The sequence below is a fragment of the Typopeltis vanoorti genome, chromosome 3, assembly GCF_054136105.1.
Source record: "Typopeltis vanoorti isolate ZY-2024b chromosome 3, IOZ_Tvanoo_1.0, whole genome shotgun sequence".
Classification (NCBI taxonomy): Eukaryota; Metazoa; Arthropoda; class Arachnida; order Uropygi; family Thelyphonidae; genus Typopeltis; species Typopeltis vanoorti.
The window spans coordinates 44251508-44273136 of record NC_143551.1 but is presented as its reverse complement, the minus strand read 5'-3'; the positions used below and the strand labels follow the sequence as shown (position 1 = coordinate 44273136).

The window sequence follows — 21629 nt, the reverse complement described above, 5'->3', positions numbered from 1 at the left end:
GCAGAAGCATTAGCAGGTCATCTCTACCTATAGGAGTTGCCAAATGGTGTGCCACCCTTTTTTAATAAATTACTCTGGATTTAGAGATAGATGTTGAAAGTTTATTTTCCACTTGGTTAGAGTATAATAAATTTAGTTTAATCCTTTATCCAAGTGTGAGCAAACAAAGTTTGCACCTGAAAGTATCTTCAAGGAGTGTCCTGGTGTTGTACCACCTTACCCCAGTCCTGAAGATACTTTCAGGCACAAACTTTTTTGCTCACACTTGGATAAAGGATTAAACTAAATTTATTATATTCTAACCAAGTGGACAATAAACTTTCAACATCTAAGTGAAAAAATATAAACTATAAGATTAAATATAGATTATAGGATTAAATTAAATTTGTTACTGTTTTTTATGCATGTTAGTTACCTTTCAGATGGTTATCTATTTTATACTATCTCCAGAAAACTCGCACATACTAACTGATATTTGTGCATTAATTTTCACCACCATCCTGTGAAAACATGACATATTAAAAACATTAGCACACAGAACTAGAATTATTTGTCCAAATGAAAATTTAGCCCCAAAAGAATTAGAATACATTTTAAATAATTTCAGAAATATTGGTTTATTGGTTACAATCCAAAAAAAAATAAAAAAATAAAATAAAGAGGTTGTTAAACACCACACCTAATAAGAGACATACTAATAAAGAACATACTAATAGATCACTCAAAAATGCTAGTAGTTCCTTATATTAAAGGAATATCTGAAAAAAAAAAAAAACTCTAAATGCCACTTACAAATTTCTTATAAACCAATATTAAAGCTAGCTTCCCTTGTTCGTTTTCTAAAAGACAGAAATTAACCCTTTAACAGTAACTCGATTACATGAGAGAAGTTGCCAGTATAAAACTCCTATATCCTGGATGTAGAATTATTTTGTTATAAACCAAGATGGATTTCTAAACCGCATGCTTCACACCCCACACATAGTTTTTTTTTTTTTTTTTTTTTTTAAATTTTTTTTTTTTATGCGACTTCCACCATGTGAAAGGTTGTAAACTTATGGTACATTAGTACCATGAATGGGCTAAGTTTTTCTACTTTTATTAATGTTATGTAATTTTTTGCTCTTTTTCAAATTTGTTTTCTATGTAATCCACTATAGAGATGAATTATAAAACCTTTTTGAAACCACTTTTGGCCTTGAGGCATTAGTTACACACTGGGTGATGAAATTCATCTCCTAAAGGCATTCACCAACATCTTTAGCTGCAGTGGGATTTGAGACTCAGTCTGCTGGAGAGTGAATATAGATTATCTGCTAAGCCATAGGTTAGCTTGAGAATATGGAGAATAACTCTTAATCAGAAAAGACTAAGATTTATAAATGACAGATTATTCTAGGAATCTGCTTATGCTTTGCAGAACACTTGTAATCTAAACTTGAATTATAAAAACTTCCAAACATCTGGGAGACTGTAATTCTACATTTAAATTAACAAAAAAACATTGGCCACCTTTGACCTAAGAAAGTTTAGTCAAAATATTTGAATGCTTGCTTGATATTCTGTATCCTTATTCAAATTACTTTGTTACTGTATATTATTACCTTTATCCTAGACAATGTCTTCTTTACTGTCAGTGAAGTTATTGTTCTTAACATCTAACCTCCATGGAGTCAGAAACTCATCATGGGAGGTATACACTATCACACCACAAAGCTCATACAACTGTGCCTTAAACTGACACAATATGTCTATATTCACAACACAACCACTCTCCATGTAAAGAACCTGCTCCTCACTCCTCTGGTAATATCCTCCTTATACAGTTTCCAGCAATGGCTCCTTGTTCTACTCCTTTCTCTCCAATTCTATGAAAAATCTCTTCCATTTCACCTCGATAACAAAACCTGGCTACCTTATACTCGTATAAGTTAGCCAGGGTTTGCTAAGTTAACTAACTCATATGTTTCAATCGTATTCCTCCTCCTCCTAGTCACAAAGCTTTGCAATTTAAATTCTCTCAATCTGTCCTCATACGCAACATGCCAAAAACCACTAACTACCTTTGTGAATCCTCTCTGGACTCTTTCTAACATATCCTCATCATCATGAAAATCTGGTGACTGAATCTGTGCACAATAATCCATATGAGGACTGATCAAGTCCTTATACAGTTGCATCGCAACCTCTTTATTGCTGCATCTCAGGGTCTTCCACATCATTACTATTATTTGATGTGACATCTTCACATCTTGTGCAATGTGGCTTCTGAATTTCAGGTCCCTGTCCACCACCACTCACAGATCTTTCATCTCCTCTACTTCCTTTAAAGTTTCCCCACCAAGTGTATACTTTGCATCCCATCATTACTCACCGAATTTTAAAACTTGACACTTTTCAGCATTGAACTGATTGTTCCACTTATCTGCCCATTCATGCAATCTTTCAAGTCCTTCCATAAGGCCATAACATCTGCTTAACTCTGCATTCTTCTCAGTTTTGCATCATCTGCAAACATCTGCAAATCACTAGTTAAACCCATTCAAATATCATCAATATACAAGTTGAACAACAATAGTTCCAAAATTAACCACTGCAGCACATCACTAGTGACCTCCTCTTTCAGGATAATGCAGCTCAATATGCGACTTTCTGATACCTATCTGACATCCAGTCACCGATCCAAATCAGAAGTCTGTTATTCAAATTAAAATCGAAACAGATGGGTGTTGCTGTAGTTGATGTGGTTCACTGTAGTTCGTGGAATGAGTGGTGGAGATTGAGAGTTGTAGAGTGGGTGCCCTCCCTTGATGGGTCTTCGGACTCCTTGGAGTGTATCCACTCTCCAGCCAAAAGGCTGCAGGCTCAATCTTGCCGTGGGCATGTACGTTTGTGATTGTTTTTGGAAATACTAGTGGTGGATGGCATTGGTGTAGTTGTGATCAATTGGCAGATTGACTGGCAGAGACAGAGTTGTAGAACAGGTGCCCTCCCTCGATGAGGCCTTGGACTCGCTGGAGGTGTCTATTAATAATAATAATAATGATAATTTAACAGCTTGTCATGTGACAGTTTATGAAAATCTTTTGCAAAATCTAAGTATACCACTATATATGCATCTCCCTTGTCCACGACATTTGTCAACTTTTTATAGTACTTAAGTTTGTCATATCCCCACATGACCTGAGGGCACAGAGGTCTGACATACGTCAATTTACAGGCCGAAGTTAAACCTGTGAGAATGGCTAGTTCTCAGCAGAGTGTCAGCAACATTGAACAATTGAACCCCTTCCAACTACTAACTGTACTCAGACGCTTAACTTTTTTGCGTGAGCCATTAGTAGCAGAGACTCTACCAATCGACCAACCTTTGCTGGCTTTATAGTACTTAAGTAAGTTAGTAAATCATGATTGCCTGTTAACAAACCCATGCTGACAACCACAGAGAATACTGCTGTTATCAACACATTTCTGTATGCTACTTCACCTTATTAATATTAAGTTTATTTCCTTATATACCTCTTACTCACTCACAATTAAGCCATTCTCTCCTATGTCTTCCACATTTGAGTTTCTCATGATTTCACCCTGATGAGGATGAAACATCCTTATAAATTGATCACTGAATACTTCAAAATGTCTTCTGCAGCAATTGCCATTCTACCATTTAAATTCATTAACATCATCTTACTACAATCATTCTTCCTTCTGCTTGCCACATGTTGGAAAAAACTCATGAGGGTTTTTTCTTAGCCTGATTTGCTAATTTCTGCTTGTACTGCACTTTTGTTGTCCTAACCAACTGAGTCACTCTCCTGGCCTGCTCTTTATAGTCTTCATGCAACTGATTATTACTATTATGCACCTTATGCTGCCTTCATAGTACCTTCTTATTCCAGATTTCATTCTTAATCCCCTTGGTCATTCATTTTACACCTAGCTTATTTAGCCTCTTGACCTTTGAAATACATTCCCACACTGATCTGTTTGTATTTCTTGGTCAGTTCCCAAGCAGTATTCATTTCCTTATTGCTCAACTCCTCATTACATGCTTTAGCTCCAAGCTGTCTCGTGAGCTTGTCATAATCACCAGTCTTGTACCTCTGCATATATCTCGCAGAAGTCTTCGTGTTGCTAGCCTCAACCCATGTGATCGCTTCATGATCAATCTTGCCAATTGGAGGGAAGTGTGAAACCTCCACTCACAATTACTTCATAATAAAAGTTTAATGGAATGAAACAGCACTAGGAAATTATTAAAAATGGTATTTAATGCTTCCAGTATTTCATCTCTGTTACAGAGACTTTGTCAGGAGTCAGGAAGTATGTTAAAAATGAGATTTTGACACAGACACAGAAAGAACTAACTGAAACACATGGATGAAAGACTAGAGTCCTATCGGTAGGGTGCTCTAATAGACACCTGTTAGCAGCCTAGGATGTAAACTGGGTTCTCAATGTATTAATGTTTCCCATATTGTGGTAAGTTTCATGCAACCATATTTATTTAAATTAGACTGATTTTTAAGAGCAGCAGCAGATTCTAAAAACAGTCTTTCTCTTCTAAATTTACTGTGATGGAGAATGATGGTCTTTTGCCAATTGATTCTGTGGGCTTAATCCAAAGCATGGTCTGCAAGTACAGATTGACCATAGTCATGACTGCAGATGTATTTTTCTATGTTCTTCCATTTTGATGGTAGCCGATCTTCCTGTCTGTCCATAGTAGGCCAACTTGCAGGAATGAGGAACTCTATATACACCTGGAACTGAGAGGAGAGGGAATTTATCTTTAGTGGAGCAGATAAGGGTAGCTAGTTTTAATTGGGGCTTCAAAGTGGTGCAAAGTTTGTATTTCTTTACGATTCTGGATATATATATTTTTTATGTGCCTCTGACATATACATAGGGGGATGTTATAGTATTACTAAAATCTTTCTGAAGAGAAGGTTTGTGGATTTGGAGAAAGATTGATTATTTTTTTTTTTGATATTGTGGGAACTGTCACCATTAGATAGAATAGTGTGGTGTATATGATTGAGTTCTGTTGCAAAAGAGGTCTCAAAATTGGAACAAAAGTTATAAGTTCTATGGGTTAGTGCTTTTATGACACCATATGCTGACCTGGCTGGCCAAGTGGTTAGCGTATCTGCCCTCCAGCCAAAAGGCTGCGGGTTCGAATCCCGCCATGGGCATGTATGTTTGTGAGTTTCTGTGGAAATATTAGTGGTGGTTGTCGGCAGTAGATGGCATTGGTGTAGTTGCAGTCAGTTGGTGGATTGAGTAGTGGAGACAGTTGTAGAACAAGTGCCCTCTCTCCATGAGTCCTTGGACTCCCTTGAGGTGTCAAATAATAATAATAATATAGTTGAGGGGGTGGGGAGTGATGGGAAAGTTTGTGAATGTGGGTTTCCTATATATACTGAAAAGGCAAGACTGTTATTAGTTTCCTTTTCCATTGTAAATTGGATTCTAGAGTGATGGCTATTGAGATTACCTAGAAAAGTATCTAATGTGCCTGGGCCATGAGACAAAATAGAAAGGACATCATCTACATATCTCAACCAGATAGAATTTTTTAGAGGGGATGAATCAAGAGCTTGTTGTTCAAAATTTTTCATAAAAATTTGGCAAGTGAGGGTGAGAGGGGAGACCACATAGAGGTACCTTCTGTCTATAAATTTTGTTCTTTCCAAGAGAAATAACCAGAATGGATAGCAAAGGAAAAGATGTCAATGATATCAAGGGGAAAAATTTCTTTTAAAAGCAATAGGGTGTCATTTAAGGAACTGATAGTGAACAAAGAGGTGATGTTAAAGTGACTAGGATATCAGTATCATTAGCAATTATATTTTTAATGAGACTTTTAAAATGGGAAGAATTTTTTTGTATGATGCCGTATGATCAATAAGGGTGTGGGGAACAAGAGATTTTTGATAGTTGCATGGATAATTATAGCAGGGAGAATCAATACCTACTATGGATTATACTGGAGAATTGGGTCTATGAATTGTAGGCAAGCCATATATTCTGGGAGGGGGATGGCAACTGCCTAGTTTGAGTTTTTTTGTGATATCAAGAGTCCAGGAAAAAACTTGTGAGTAGACTTTAATTTCTTGATTGGTGTGGATCATAATCTAAAGGTCTGGAGTTGAAGTCTCAAAGAATAATATTTGCCATTTTCTTATTGTATTCACTGCATTGAGAATAATTGTAGAACTTTCCTCGTCAGACCTAGTAATGACTGTGCTGTAATCTTTATTTGTGGACATTGAGCTCTTGCAGGGAAATAAATAATTTATTTTGAGAGGTGAAGATCTAGAAAGTGAACTGGCAACGTCAAGCCTAATATTATTAGCTGTCTCAGAAGCTAAGTTTTGGATACTGCATTCGATGTTGAACATTAGTCTAGTACTGGTGCTTGCTGAGGTGCAACAGCAAAATTGAGGACAGTCTGAGATTTAGGACACTAAGTAGCTTCGTTTGTAGCTTGATGACAAATTAACTATAGTATGAAGAGTTTGCACTTGAGGAATGAGTTTAGAATCCAAAAGTCTGTTGTACTTATTGATATGTTTATTTTTTATTTTCAGGAATGCTTTTTTGAGCTGAAGTTTCTGAAATAAAGAGAATAGTATACAGTTCCATGTTGAGAATCGTTGAGAGCTCAGACTGCAACGAGCTAATGGCAGCATTGATAGCAGTGAGAATGGTGCATGCAGTTTGATCTGTTCATGCAATAGCAAAGCAAATCTGGCATGCTTGTAGATATGGAGGGCTTTTTTGGACTTGAACTAGACTTTTAATTTAATGCAAGTAAGTAAAATTCTAGTATCCCGACATCTTTTAAGAAAGGCCAGCCAGTTTCATTGTCTAGACAATTGAACTTTCAGCTTCCTGTATCATTTTGCTTTGTGTATGATATCGTCACCAACAGTCATCAATATCCATGTATTAAGGCCCAACTTCTGGGGGAAAACTCATGATAAAAGTTTAATGGAGTGAAACAGCACTAGGAAATTATTAAAAATAGTATTTAATGGTTTCAATATTTCATCTCAGTTACAGAGAAGACATTGTGAAGGAATAAAAAATGAGACTTGTCACACACACACACACACAAAGGCAGTGCAAAACTAACTGAAACATGTGGATGAAAGACTAGTGTCCTAACTAGGTGTGGTTTCCTCTATGGATACGTGTCAGTGGCGTAGGATGTAAACTGGGATCTCAAAGTATTAGTGTTTTCCATATTTTGAGAAGTTTTATGCAAGTTGTATAGAAGTTTTTCACACGGATATTCACAATTACATCCTTTGATGAAATGATCAGATTCAAAACTATCGATCCTTGCTTGCCCTCCTTTACATGCCTGAGATGAACAGCGCATATACGGTAATAATAATACTATAATGGCTCATATGTGGCAATAATAATACAATGTAGTACTGTACTACAAATTCATTTTCCATATTCCCACATGCGATCTGTTCATTCTAATCTATACTGCCATAATTAAAATTTGCCCATAATAATCACCCCTCATTTGTTTACTAACCCAAGTTGTTTATACAGTTCTTCATTAGCACCCTCCATATTCCCTGGCCTATAGCAATATTCAACTAATTATGTCTTCCTATCAATCTCCACCTCACACCTCAGTGCCTCAAAAAATCATTGCCACTGTTTTCCTCCTTCATGTCTACCTTATGTGGACATAATGCTATCATCAGTAGCACTCTCCCTTGTGAAAAACACTGTATCCCTCCATTTCTATTCTTATTAGAATATCATCTTCATTCAATCATGTTTCACTTATTCCAATGATTTTGGGCAAATAAACTCAGTGAAATCATTTCATCTCCCTTATTTCTTGATACTCCTGGCATTTGTAAACAAACACAGCAGTTCACTTTTAGGTCTGTAACCAGTCCTACCCAAGCTACTTGTTGGTTGTGATTTCCCCACCACAACTGCCTTTGTCCAGTCACCTTTATTACCGCTTATCACATATATCCTCTCAGTCTCAACTTTCCTACTCACATTCCATACATACATTTACTACTACTTCCAACAGCCACTCTCCCTATGCCATGTCTCCATATCCACCTCTGCCCCCCCCTCCTTGTTGCTCTTGCATTCCCATTCTCTCTTCATCTCCCACACTACTACAATTTCCAGTGCCAAGCACTTCTGTTTCTTCAATCCCACTCTCCCGATCTTTTACTTCTGATCTCTTGCTTGCATCACACACACTACACTTCCATCTAGAACTGTTTCTCCTGTTCACTCAATCCTAAGCCATTCAAATTAATCCATCGTGTCTGGATAATTCCATTCTGCCCTCAAATACACGGCATATCTGCAAAATGCACTCCCTTCTCTTCACGTAGCTTCGCTAGCATACCATTCATGATTCTGGCTGTCTATCTCAACTCATCATTGTCGTACCTCGGCAACATACACTGACATCCTTTCCCACTATACTGCTATCTTTCACTCTTCTCAATTACCTGCTGATATTTGCCTTTACATTCTCCTTATGTCCACTTAAAAAAAATTCATTTTTTATTTCTGTTTTGTTAATAAACCATTAACGTTATTTATTAACATGCTGCTTCAACACATAAGTCTGACTGGGCAAATTTACTTGCCTATCTGAAACAAGATATTATGCCTTTTTCAGGAAAGTTTCTTGATCTCAGTTAGGGATAAGAGAATTCTTTTCAGTTCTCCTGAAAAATTTGATTTGTGTCTTTTTTCTTCAAAGCAGAAACTTCTAAAAATACATGTAGCTTAGTTGCCTCAGTGATAATTTTAAACAGGCTGACCCAACTTGTTCTTTTATGTAAATTTACTTTTCATATTGGTATCATTCCTGTTTTCTTTTCAACATAAAATGTTTAGTTTATTTTGGAAAAATGTACTTGCATTTTCTATTTTCTTATAAACAATATGAATTAAACATTTTATATATATTATTTTTTGTATTCTAGCTGTCCTGGGAAGCTGAAGATGATGTTAAACTTTCTGCCAGTCCTGTACATATTTCAAATGGCAGTGCGGTTTATTTAAAAGTAAATGTGTATTTTTTTTTTCATTATTATTTTCATCTACCATTCATGTATCCTTTTAGTATTAACATATGTGTGGCCATACTTTTTTGGACCACACAAACTTAGTTTTTTTGTAATTGTGACTAAAAGAATACAAAATTAATAACGGAAAAACTCACCTAAACAGATTCTTTAATAGTATAATTTTCGCCTGTGTGCCACAGGCATCTTCAGTACATTTTAAGCTCAAATTAAACAATAACTGACAATTCCAAAAAGTGCGACCTAAGTAGCTAGTGTAAGATAACTAAAAAGGTCAATAAATTTCCTAACAAAAAAAAAAAAAAATTATATCTACTCTATAATATAAAATGATAAGCTTTTTTTGTAACGTTTTTGTGTCACATTTCAAAACGTTATTTGAAACTCGGGCTACCCTGAGTGTTGAGTCTTCAAAATTCGAGTCATCAGAATTCAAGGAGAACCAGTCCAGATCTTGGAGGATTAGGCACCGTAGATGCTAGGAGGGCGGAACCCCCCCCCCCCCTTCCGAGTTTTCAAAATTCAAGTCATCAGAATTCCAGGAGAATCGGCCTAGAACCAGCCTACCAGTCTGGAACTTGGGGGGGAGTAGGCGCCAGGAGGAGAGAACCCCCCGCCCCTCCAAGTTTTCAAAATTCGAGTCATCAGAATTCAAGGAGAACCGGCCTACTAGTCCAGAACTTGGGGGTTGGGCTCCCGGGGGGGGGGGGGGGCAGTGCCCCTAGTATACAATAAAAAGTTAGGAAAGATTAGCTGAATTATAAAATACTATCTCCCATAAAGGGGATAGACGTAAACCATCAGATCTGTTTATGTTAGGCGAGTGAAGTAAAGTTTCACATGTTTCTTTATAAAGCAGTTCCATTAGGAACCAACTTTTGAGAAGGACTCTTGTCTTTTTCCAGTGAACTCTATGTTTAGTGATGATGGCATGTTCTGCAAGTCCAGACTGTTCAGGTTCAAGGTATTTAATATAAGACTGGTGTTCTTCTAGCCAAATAGAGACAGATCTTCCTGTTTGTACAAAATAAGATAATCCACAAGAGCAAGGAATCTGGTAAACACCTGGATAATTAAGATGTGGAAGCTTGTCCTTAGGAGAAGTGAGAAAGGTGGAGATTTTTCTCAATGGTCGAAAGGCAACAAAAATATTCAGTGGTTTTAAAACTTTTGCTATACATTCACTAATGCCTTGTACATAAGGGATAGGAACGCGAGTTATTTCTTCTGCATTTGAAGAGGAAGACATATTAAAACTACTCGAAGCTCTTTTATTGAAGCAATTCTTATAACCATTAGATAGAAAGGAAGAAGTTATATATTGCAGTTCTTTCTGTAAAAGATCGTCTGAAGAACAAAAGGAGTGGGCATGATGAACCAGTGTTTTAATAGTTCCTGCCTTTTGACTGGGATGATGATGAGATTCAGCACGGATATAATGGCTAATGGCTTGTATGAGTCTTTTTTCTATAGACTGAGAAATGTAGGTTACTATCTGGTTGGCAAAGAATTAGAAGATCTAACTGCTTATTTGATTCTACTTCTAGGGTAAACTGGATCCTTGGATGAAGTGCATTTAACTTAGTGAGAAACTGTTGAAGTTCATCAGAAAAGCCATTCCATATAGCAAAAATATCATCGACATATCTGAACCAATGAGTAGGTTTGGGAGAAATGTTGTCAAAGATATGTTGTTGAAAATGTTCCATAAAGAAGTTGGAGATAGCAGGAGAAAGAGGATTGCCCATTGCTGTTCCTTCAATTTGTTGATACAACTTATATTTTTAAAAAAAATAACCAGAATGTATTTTAGAATGTATTATAAAATGACTCGCCTGGTAGGATACATTACAGAATGTATCCTACTGGGAGTCAATTGAAGAAACTTTATTCTCTTATAGATAATGTATCTACATGGAATGAAGATCAAAAGAAAAAACTTAAAACCTTCTTCGGTCGTCCACCTAGATCGTATGGTCTTCCGAAAATTCATAAACCAGGCATTCCGTTGAGGCTAGTTGTAGATTTCATAGGTTGTCCCACTTACAGAATTTCAAAATTTTTATCAAATCTTCTCACTTCTTCAACTAGAAGAACTGATACTTATATAAAAAATACTTTGGATTTCAAAAATAAAATTTCAGATCTTCATTTGGACGTTTCAGATATCATGATCAGTTTAGATATTGTTTCTTTGTTTACAAATGTTCCTTTATCTGACAGCATTGAATTACTGCAACAGGAATTTCCTTCAGACATTGTAAAAATATTTGATTTTGTAATACATTCTGGTTATTTTTCCTCTAAAAATAAGTTGTAGGAACAGCAATGGGCAATCCTCTTTCTCCTGCTATCTGCAACTTCTTTATGGAACATTTTAAACAACGTATCTTTCACAACATTTCTCTCAGACATATATCTGAACAACATTAATAATAATATTTGTGAATGTCTTTAGGTGAGGAATGACATTTCATTATTCTGTATGAGACTACCACCTGAGTTATTTAGATGCCTGAAGTGGTTTGAGAAAGTTCCATGTTTGGTCTCTACATCATCATTTTAGATTATATAAAAAAATTAAAAATACTAAAAGAATAGACCTTGACCTATGCACAGTTCTAGTGCACAAATAGATTTACAGCCTTTTGTGTGGGTAACCACATAAAATGTAAATACCATTTAGAAATGTGTGTGTAGACAGAAAAGGAATGGGATCACCTGGGATCAAGAGGAAACAGTTGGAATTGAAGAAGGTTCTAAAATGAATAAGCAGAAAGGGAAATGGCCCCAGTCAGGCATGGAAAGATCACATCAAATAAGTGTTATCAGTGGAACTAGCTGTAGATCCAGGAATGAGCTGCTGTGTTTATATACAAATGCTAGAAGTGTAAGAAACAAGGCAGATGAAATGGTTGCACTAATTGAGTCTGTTCATCCAAAAATTGTTGGAATAGTGCGACATGGTTAGATGAGGACGACATCCTGACAGGAATAGAGATGGAAGCATATGATGTGTTTCGTGAGGATAGAAGGGGTAGAAAGGGAGGGGGGAATGCTATTGATGATAGAGAAAGAGTTATGTCCATACAAAGTAGAAATGCAAGACGGAAATAATGCCAGTGGTTTTGAGGCAGTATGGTGTGAGATGGAGGTGAATGGAATGAAATACTTGGTTGGATGTTGTTATAGACCAGGAAATGTAGATGGTAGTGACTATGAAATGTATAATCAAATTAGCCAAGCAAATAGGAAAAGAGTGATCATTATGGGCGATTTTAATTATGGCAGTATAGACTGGAATGATGAGTAGCAACTGGAAGTAAAGAAAATGAGTTTCTTGAGTTTTTGAGGGATAACCACCTCAGACAGTATGTAACAGAGGGCACACAAGGTTTGAGGGTCTTGGATTTGGTAATTTCATCAGAGGATGTAATTATAAATGAAGTGTCAAATCACCAACCAATTGGTAAGATTAACCATGAGGTGATTACCTGGGTGGTTGCTAGCAGTGTGAGGACCTCTGTAAGAAAATGGTATATGTGGCACTACAAGGGAGTGATTATGAAGAGCTCAGGAGACAGCTTGCAGGTGTAGCATGGAATGAGGAGTTAGCTGAAAAAGAGATCAATGCAGCTTGGGGGATTTTCAAAAACCATCTAGTAGATGCAATATCTAAATGTATTCCAAGAGTGAAAAGGTTAAATAAGGTAGGTGTGAGATGGATGAATAAAGAGATTATGCATACAATACAGAGAAAAAGGGCATTGTGAAGGCAGCATAAGAGAAGTGGAAATAACCAATTCCATGAAGACTACAAAGACCAAGCAAGGCAGGTGACTTGGTTGGTGAGGGTAGCTAAGAGAGGTATGAACATCAGTTAGCTAATGAAGCCAAAAAAGAATCCTAAGGAGTTCTTTCGATATGTAGCTAGCCAAAGAAAGAATGATTATGGAAGGATGACACTGAGTGGAGAAAATGATATAAAGACAGCTTGTTCCATTGCATAAGGCTTTGATTAGGCCACACATGGATTATTGTGCCCAGATTTGGTCACCTGTTTTTCAGAAGGATGAAGAGATGTTGGAAAGGGTCCAGAGGTGACTGACTAAGGTAATTTCTAACCTCTGGTATGTCGAGTATTTGGAAAGATTGAGAAGAATCAACTTGAAGAATCCGGTAGAGATAGGAGGAAGAGGGGAGATATGATAGAGACCTACAAGTTATTAAGCAGTTGTTATAGGATCAATGCTGGAGAGGTTCTACAGAAAATAGTGGGAGATCAGGAGAGAACCAGAGATCATCCCTGATGTTTGCAGAGAATTTGAGTGTGTTTAAAGCACGGTATGATGAGTTGTGTGTATGATAAAAGCACCTCCGAGATGAGTCTTTGACTCCATGGAGTCTTGGGTAATAATAATAAATTGAGGTTGCTCCATAGTAACAGCTGGGGAGAAATAAATGAAGGAAAAAAAGTTTAGATTTGTACTGGTGGTAACTACTTCATATAGCTCATTAGTGTTGATGAAATGAGAATAGCTGATTAATCCTACTCTAATAAAAAAAACATAAAAAAGGCTATTATTATTAGTATTATTATTTGACACTTCCAATTTAATGCAATTTAATGTTCTTCTTATCACAGACATATATCTTGTCATCAGTGCTCAAGAGGTCAGTGCACATTAGTGTCTGCTGCTTGTTTCATCATTTTTGCAATTTCTCTTTGCACATTGCCAAGTGACTCAAACAATGCAAAACTCTTTCTACCCTAGCTGTCTTCTGTTTATACCATCCTTTGTACCAAACATCAAAGTTTTGATCTTTCTACTGTTATCCATTCTTCAGATATGTCCAAAAAAAAAAAAGCTTTACTGTCGAAAAGGTAGAGAGGACTGTACAATGTTAGTTATGAGGATCGGCTGAGGGGAATGTGGTCTGCAGAGTTTGGCAGATAAAAGAAGGAGATATGATATGATTGAGACTTAAACTATTACAGGGTTGACACTGGGGAGTTTTTTTTTGCTTGGTAGAACAGCAGGAAGGAGCGATGATAAGGGGACCAACCCTGGAAGTTACGAAAGGAAACTGTGAGCAAGAGGGCGGGGTATGGTTTCTTTGCATGTAGAGTGGTTGAACCATGGATTGCATTGCCTGATAGAGTGTTGAGAGTAAGAACAGTCACTGACCTCAAGGAGTAGTGATGATTGTAGTTGAATTTAAGAAAAGAGAATATATATCTTCTCTCTCTTCTACTTCTTTCAACCAGGCCAGACTAGTTGGCTGAGAGGCTAATGCATCCACTTTCCTAGGAAACACAAAATGATAGATTTTGTGTTTCCTAGGAAGGACCTCTCATGATGAGTCTTTTGACACCATGATAATAATAATAATAATAATTTTCTGCATCAGATTCTCTTTTCAGTTTTCTTTTGTTACCTTTAGCACCCATTCAATTCTCGAATCTTTCTATAACATATTCTTTCAAAAGCCAATATTCATCTCACAGGATCTTTGACCATTACCCAAGTCTCACACCCATAGGCAACACTGTAGGTGCACTAATGAATTTTTTTTATTAGTTTATTTATTTATTTTATTTTTCATAATAAGGAAACCCCAGCTCTAGTGACCAAACATAAAACCTATTCAAGCCACTTCTGGTCTCCAATAAGCAGTGAAGTGGTCTCACACCAGGCAGTGACAAACATCCATGCCCATGGTGTTGATTTGAACTTCCATTAGATGGAGAGTGGATGCATTAGCCTCTCAGCCAACTAGTCTGGCCTGGTTGAAAGAAGTAGAAGAGAGAGAAGATATATATTCTCTTTTCTTAAATTCAACTACAATCATTTCATTTGCTAAAGAGTAGACACTATGCATATCTGTTCTTCTTTAATATATAAAGGACATCTATGCATCTACATTATTTTGTTAACATCGGAAGTTTAAATTCCTTTTGAATTTCAATCTTAAGAATTAGTGAATGAGTGAACCTTTATTAATTTTTGAGTGATTTCTTTCAAAAACATTTTTTTTTATGTTATTTTAAAAGAGAAATTAATTTCTTCTTCAGGATAGGAAAGAAAATACTCATACCATCAATCATGCAAATCATATAGGATATAGTTCATTCTATCGAAGTTCAAGATCACTGACACCATCATCTATAGCATCTCTAGGAGATTCTCAGTTTTCTTCTCCACTCACAAGTCCAGCATTTTCACCTAGCATTTCGAGATGGGGTCTTAATATTCCACCACTTCCAGCTGCACTTGAGAGGATAGTTAGAATTAAGAAAGGAAGCAAATCTTTAGGTATTTTTTTTTATTATTATTATACATAATATTTATATGCATCACCATTAGGACACGTGCCTTTATCCAGTAATAATAAACATGCTACATTTCATTTGAAATCTTTGATCTATGATATATCTTTTTTTTTTTTAATTTAAATTTTTATTTATTATTATTATTATTTTTTTGTTAAGTAAAATAACTGATATCACTATACATCTCACATTAGCACTCTAACCTCTTATCTGTTTCCATTTTGTTTTGCCTGCATGCATCTTTGAGTTCTGTATTGCACATTTTTTTCTATCTAGCTTGAAATTATTAAAGAAGAATTTAATATTATTCCTTAGTGTTCTTTCTTTATTCCACTTAAACCATAAGTACTTCCTTTCCTAAGAAACCACAAGAAAGTCATTGTAAAAAAAATAAAGAAAATAATAAACATGACTGAGGTAATTTCATAATATTTTTTATAGTATAGAGAGTATTTAATGAATCATCATTAACCATTTATTTCAATAATGAAATACTGTGAGTTGTATGATGAATAGAATTATAATTTATAATTGTTTTTGTTATTATCCATCACACTGGTATTATCACTATTGCAACATTTCGGTTGCACTCTTCACCTGATAAATGGCATCATAGAGTGTGTGCCTGTTATATAACAAGACAAAGTTTGTATAAAATAAAGAGCAACTATAGGAAGATGAATAATTTATTTATTTTCAGTATAACTTCACCCACACCCACCTAAATACATTTTTTGAGTGTGTATAATATATATGTAATCAGCCTTACATGCAACAGTGCTATGTGTAGGCAAGTAGTTAGAAAGAAGAAAGAAAGGAATTTGTTGATGCATTTTTTGACTATCTGAGCATTGCAGTCATTGGGGAAAAAGAATGAGGAACACTGTTCCATTGAGCTGATTCTAGGGAATGAAGTCAGAGGATGAGAAATTAATTTGAATATGGCTACCATTACATCTTGTTGTACTGCTTGCTTTATGAATAGTTCTTGTCAATCCTTTGTGTTCTGTCATCAGTGCAATTTACTTGCATTTCCATTGGAAATCAATCAGAACCATTTCCTTTATTTACTAACCTCAGCTACAGTTTTCTCCCCAGAATTATCACCCTTCAGTAAAAGATCATATTCCCTTGGCTATAAATATTAGGTATTTATTAGCCTTTTCTTTTACTACTCAGAATAAATGGTGAATAAAACTACTCCTCATTTTACTACTCAGAATAAAACAGACTGCATATTATGTATGCAGTCTGTTTCAGTTACTACAAAGAATCATTAGGAAACCAATTTTTAAGATTTATTCTCTCACACACATACTTATTTGTTTTAAATGCATAAAATATTGGATGACTGATGATATAGCATATCTGATATATCAGATATAGTATAACTGCCTCTGTCTTCATCTACCAATTTTACCTTCTTCACCATGTTCATCTACCTGAAATGTTTCTCTTACAGCTAGTGATACTTATACAATTTTTTTTCACTTGATTTCAAAGTAAATTATACACACAAAGAAATTATATTTTTCTTTAATCCTTGACTCAAGTGTAAGCAAACAAAGTTTGTTCATAAAATACCTGCACAAATAGGTTACTTGCATATAGAGATTGGTGACTTCACATCAGTGTTTTTTATTTATTTATTTATTTTTCATGTGGTTCCCACCCACGAAAAGTTACACCTGTAGTACATTTTGTACCGTGGGTGGGCTAAGAATTTTTTTTTTTTTTTTTTTTTTTTTGATATTTTTGATTGGAGACAAAATCTCTCCCATCAGACGGAGAGAATGACACATGGTCATTCTCTCTGTCTGATGGGAGAGAGATGGCATCTCAGTTATTACCAGCTCTTCTGATGCTATGACCAAATCCAAAACTCTTGAATCTCTTGTTCCCTCTATTACATGTTGCCTATGACATTTGTCCCTCAAGAATTCCAGCAATTCTATACTCTTATTACTACATGCATTTTCCTCTTCCCAGCTTATATTGATGTAGTTAAAATCTCCCATAACAATCATTCTTTTTGCAATTGCCAAGCTTAACTGCCTAATCATCTCCTGCTAATCATCTCATCACCTTCTGTGCTCCCTGGTTTGTAGCAATACCCCACTAAATATCCTGTCTTGGCCACTTCTACCTCACACCATATACTTTCAAAATTATTACTGTCACTGCCTTCTGAAGCATCCACTCTTAGAGGACATAAGTCATCACTCATCATAAGCAGTACTCCCCACCACGTTTTCCCTCCTATCCTGCCAAAAAATGCCATACCCTGCTATTTCTATTTCTGTTATTATATCATCTTCCATCAACCACATCTCAATGATCCCAATAATCTTTCCAGGCTGATACTCAGCACCACCAGTTCATCTCCTTTATTCCGGATACTCCTGGCATTGGTATAAAGCATAAAAACGTCACTGCTTCTATACTTATCATTATCCCCTCCAGACCCCACTGGACACAGTGTTACCTGGTGTCGTCCCCCTTTTACCAAGCACCCATTCCCACAAGAGGGAATTCTAGTTTCCCTTCATTGACACACTGACTCGTTCAGAAAACAACAATCTCTCCAGATGTCTACATCCTTCCTTATTCAAATGCAAGTGGTCTCTCACATACAGTTCCTGTCTGTCCTCAAATGCTCTCCAAGCATCCACATATTTCAGTCCTCTCTTTTGACACATTCTGGCTATTATGCTATTCATTATTACTGTTCTTCTGCTAAGCTCCTCATACCTGGGTAACACACACACACACACACACTATCTTTCCTCTCTGCCTTTTCTTTTGTACAACCTCAAGCATTAATCTCACATTTCTCGCCACTCAATTTACAGTGCCTCTCAATTTATTCGTGCCCACCATCACAATCATTTCATCCATCCTTTCGCCCCACTTATTTGCTATAGCCACACTTTCTATTGTTCCTCCAGGCAAACACTCCTCCGGCATTCTATCTTGCCTGGAGGAAGTCTCTCTCACTCCTCTCTGGAGTCTCTCTTACTCCTCCTCTGATTAGCCTTGCATTCATCTCTTCCATTCTCCTACTCTCATCTTTCATACTTCTCATCTCATTCCCAAGACATTCCATCTCCTCTTCCAACTCATCTCTCTCTCTCTCTCTCTCTGCAAGTTAGTCACTCTTGTTAATAATTAAAGATTTTTATATTGAGGATATTATCATAATATTAATCCTACCGGCTGCACCATTGTTTAAATATAGGATTTTTAATTTTTTTTTTTAATATTAATCTGTCATAGACAGATGTCATTGTGTACCTATATATTTATTTATTGCACAAGGCTTCACTCCAATTGGTGCAATGACTTCGTTTTTTACTATTTCTTTCAGAATCCAAAAAAATCACTGACTCAAGACCAAAATACAAAATAAACACATTTAATAAAACAAAAACAATATATATACACTTCAAACAATATTACATAATTAACTACAAGTTTAGTTGGATCCAAGGCCTTTTAAAAATAAACTTACACTTAAGAATAGACTAAACACTTTGTTTTCACAATGACAAAATGTTCATAGCCAGTTTCTCTCTCTGTCATGACCCTTTTCTGAAGATATATGACTTTATTCTTCATTTTCATAGGATCCTTTCTCATCACTTATGTAGCACACATTAATTCTTCCTGACTCAATTCTGTCTCCTTTTAGTAGAAATAATAGTTAGATCCGGCGTCCTTAATACAGATGAAACTTCCGAATCAGAGTTTTCTCGAACATCCCTTTAGAACGTAAGTAGCAATTTCTTCTTTTATTCACTAATGCTTATTGACATTCTTAACTCTTCCACTTTAAAAATTCACAGTTCTACGATTCCCTTTTCAGAATCTACTACTAATCTTCCTATTAGCATTTCCTCGAATATTCCCTTTAAAACATCTATAGCAATATTTTCTTTTAATTATCAATACTTATTCCACTTTGAAACTTCATAGTTCCATGATTCCTTTTTCAGATTATACTATTAATTTTTTTCCGACTGTCACATAAAAAAAAAACTCAATTTCATCCAAATCTAAATATCTGCTGGCCTGTGTTCTAATTTTCTCTCCGAACACTCTTCTTGTTTACTCTCCGTTACTCTGATTCCGAACGCTGTTCTTGTCAGCTGTCAATCACACATCAAACTTCTCAGTGAGCATGCGCACTCCATGAAAGTGGCAAGCGAGAAACTAAATATAATGGCTGACACGTTGTCTCTGTTAGTGACAAGAGAATGTCTTCATAAAACACAAAACTTAATATTTTAAACTACAATAAATTTGTTTAAAGTAACAACTATTCAAATCCGGTAAGTACGTACATTTTTAACTGCTTTACATATAATTTTTGACAAAACAATTTCAATAACGGACACATCACAAGTGCCGACAATGCATGTTATGAAACTAAAACTAATAAACATTCTAACATAAACAATTCGTGAAAATATTCAGAATTTTAAATGATGATTATTTTTACACTTTTACTCACCATTCATCCTCCCAATTATGACCATCTCCGAATACTTCACAATCATTTAAGTCTTCCACACTCCCCCACTCTTATTTTTTCATTCATATTTCGCTCATTTTTCTTACCTATCACACTACTCGTCTCTCGTGATTTTCCTGCTCCTGATGCAACAAGGTCTGTTATTGTAATATCTAACTCAATGAATTTATCCCATTGTCTACATTTTACTCATATTCGCACTCTCTTCTTCTCTCACTTGCCACATATCCAACTGCTGGGATGCGTACATGCCACAGTAAAGTAAAAGAGATGGCAGCTCTTATAGGAGTACTTATTTAACTCATGATAAATATGGTTATGAGAGTATATGAAAGGGCTGCTGAAAGAAAAGCAAGAGTGAAGATTAAGAAAGTGAAAATTGTTATTATATTACTTAGTTACGATAGTACTGAATTAAGTAGGACTATGATCACAAATGATTCAATGTGTATAAGGAATACATTATAGAACATTATGGAGACAACTATCATGTTTGAGTAAAACTTTAGTTTAAAATAAACCAAAATCCATATTCGACGTTTCAACCTGCATATCAAGGTCATCTTCTGGAGCATATATACTATATACAGAGAAACAAGCTGCACTACAATCTATATGGTTTGTTAAAGTTACTGACCAACCATTACAACAATCATTGGCCTGAATTCTTGTGAAAAAAAAAAAAAAAAAAACTACATCAACGCTAGAGTCCTATTATTAATATTATCTATTGGTTGTAAAATTACATTGGGAGCAACAACAAGTCTATATATGTATATTTTAACACCATGATTTTACATATAAATTCCAACCAGTTGTATGGAATGGTTTCCAATACAGCTGAAGGTTGCCTAGAGTCTTGAAGTATGCTGGATACTGAATATTAAGTAGGCTGAATGTGTGCCATCCAGATTCTAGGAATTTTCATGCCACAATTATTGTTGATATTTGGGTGGTTTATCAGAATTTTGAAGGCTTCCTTAAATTTTCTTTCTTACCAGGTTTTTGTATGTTGTATAATAATTAATAAATATTAATATGAAATATTAGGAATGATTACAATTTTTTTGAAAGTGTGGAGTGTGTCTGAAGAAAGAATGGAATTATACGAATATGGAATTTAATGGAGGTAAACATACAGAACGAATGAATGAATTAACAGAAAATAAAAATAATGAGACTGATGCAATGAATGAGATCGCACGGTTATGCTGAGCGATACACAGGGCAAATCAGCAGCTGGAGTGTTGGTAAAAATGTTTACCGAGCATACTGACTAATAAACGGAAAGTATGATAGGAAAAGTAAGAGTATGATAGTGAGTGTAAACAAAATGGAAGAGCGAGTGTTGTATGGAGATTCTTTAATAAGAGGTGTGATAGTTGAGAATTTAACAAAATCGTACCAACCTGGTGCGAACGTTGAGAATGTAAGTGAGACAATTAGAATGCAAAAGCAGTGGGTGAAAGAATTGATAGCAGTAGCAGGAACAAATGATTCGAAAGGAAACAAAATGGCTATGAGAGAGGATTTGAAGGAATTGCTTGAGGTAGCAAAAGAGAAGAGTGAGAGGGTTAGGATGGTGAGTCTGTTGCCGCGGTATGATAGTAAAGAGTATAGAAGGAGGGCCATAATTGCTAATGACTTTATGCATGGATTATGC

At 35.7% G+C, this 21629-nt stretch overlaps 1 protein-coding gene across 1 annotated transcript in view; it reads left to right on the top strand.

Moving 5' to 3' along the window:
* The window catches only part of LOC150108087 (multiple PDZ domain protein-like), an 859697-nt gene that overhangs the window by 400555 nt on the left and 437513 nt on the right, over positions 1-21629 (top strand). The window contains exons 13-14 of the mRNA XM_090415962.1: positions 8997-9077; positions 15175-15415. Coding sequence (XP_090272088.1) covers positions 8997-9077; positions 15175-15415 — 322 coding nt within the window. The remainder of the gene's footprint in view (positions 1-8996; positions 9078-15174; positions 15416-21629) is intronic.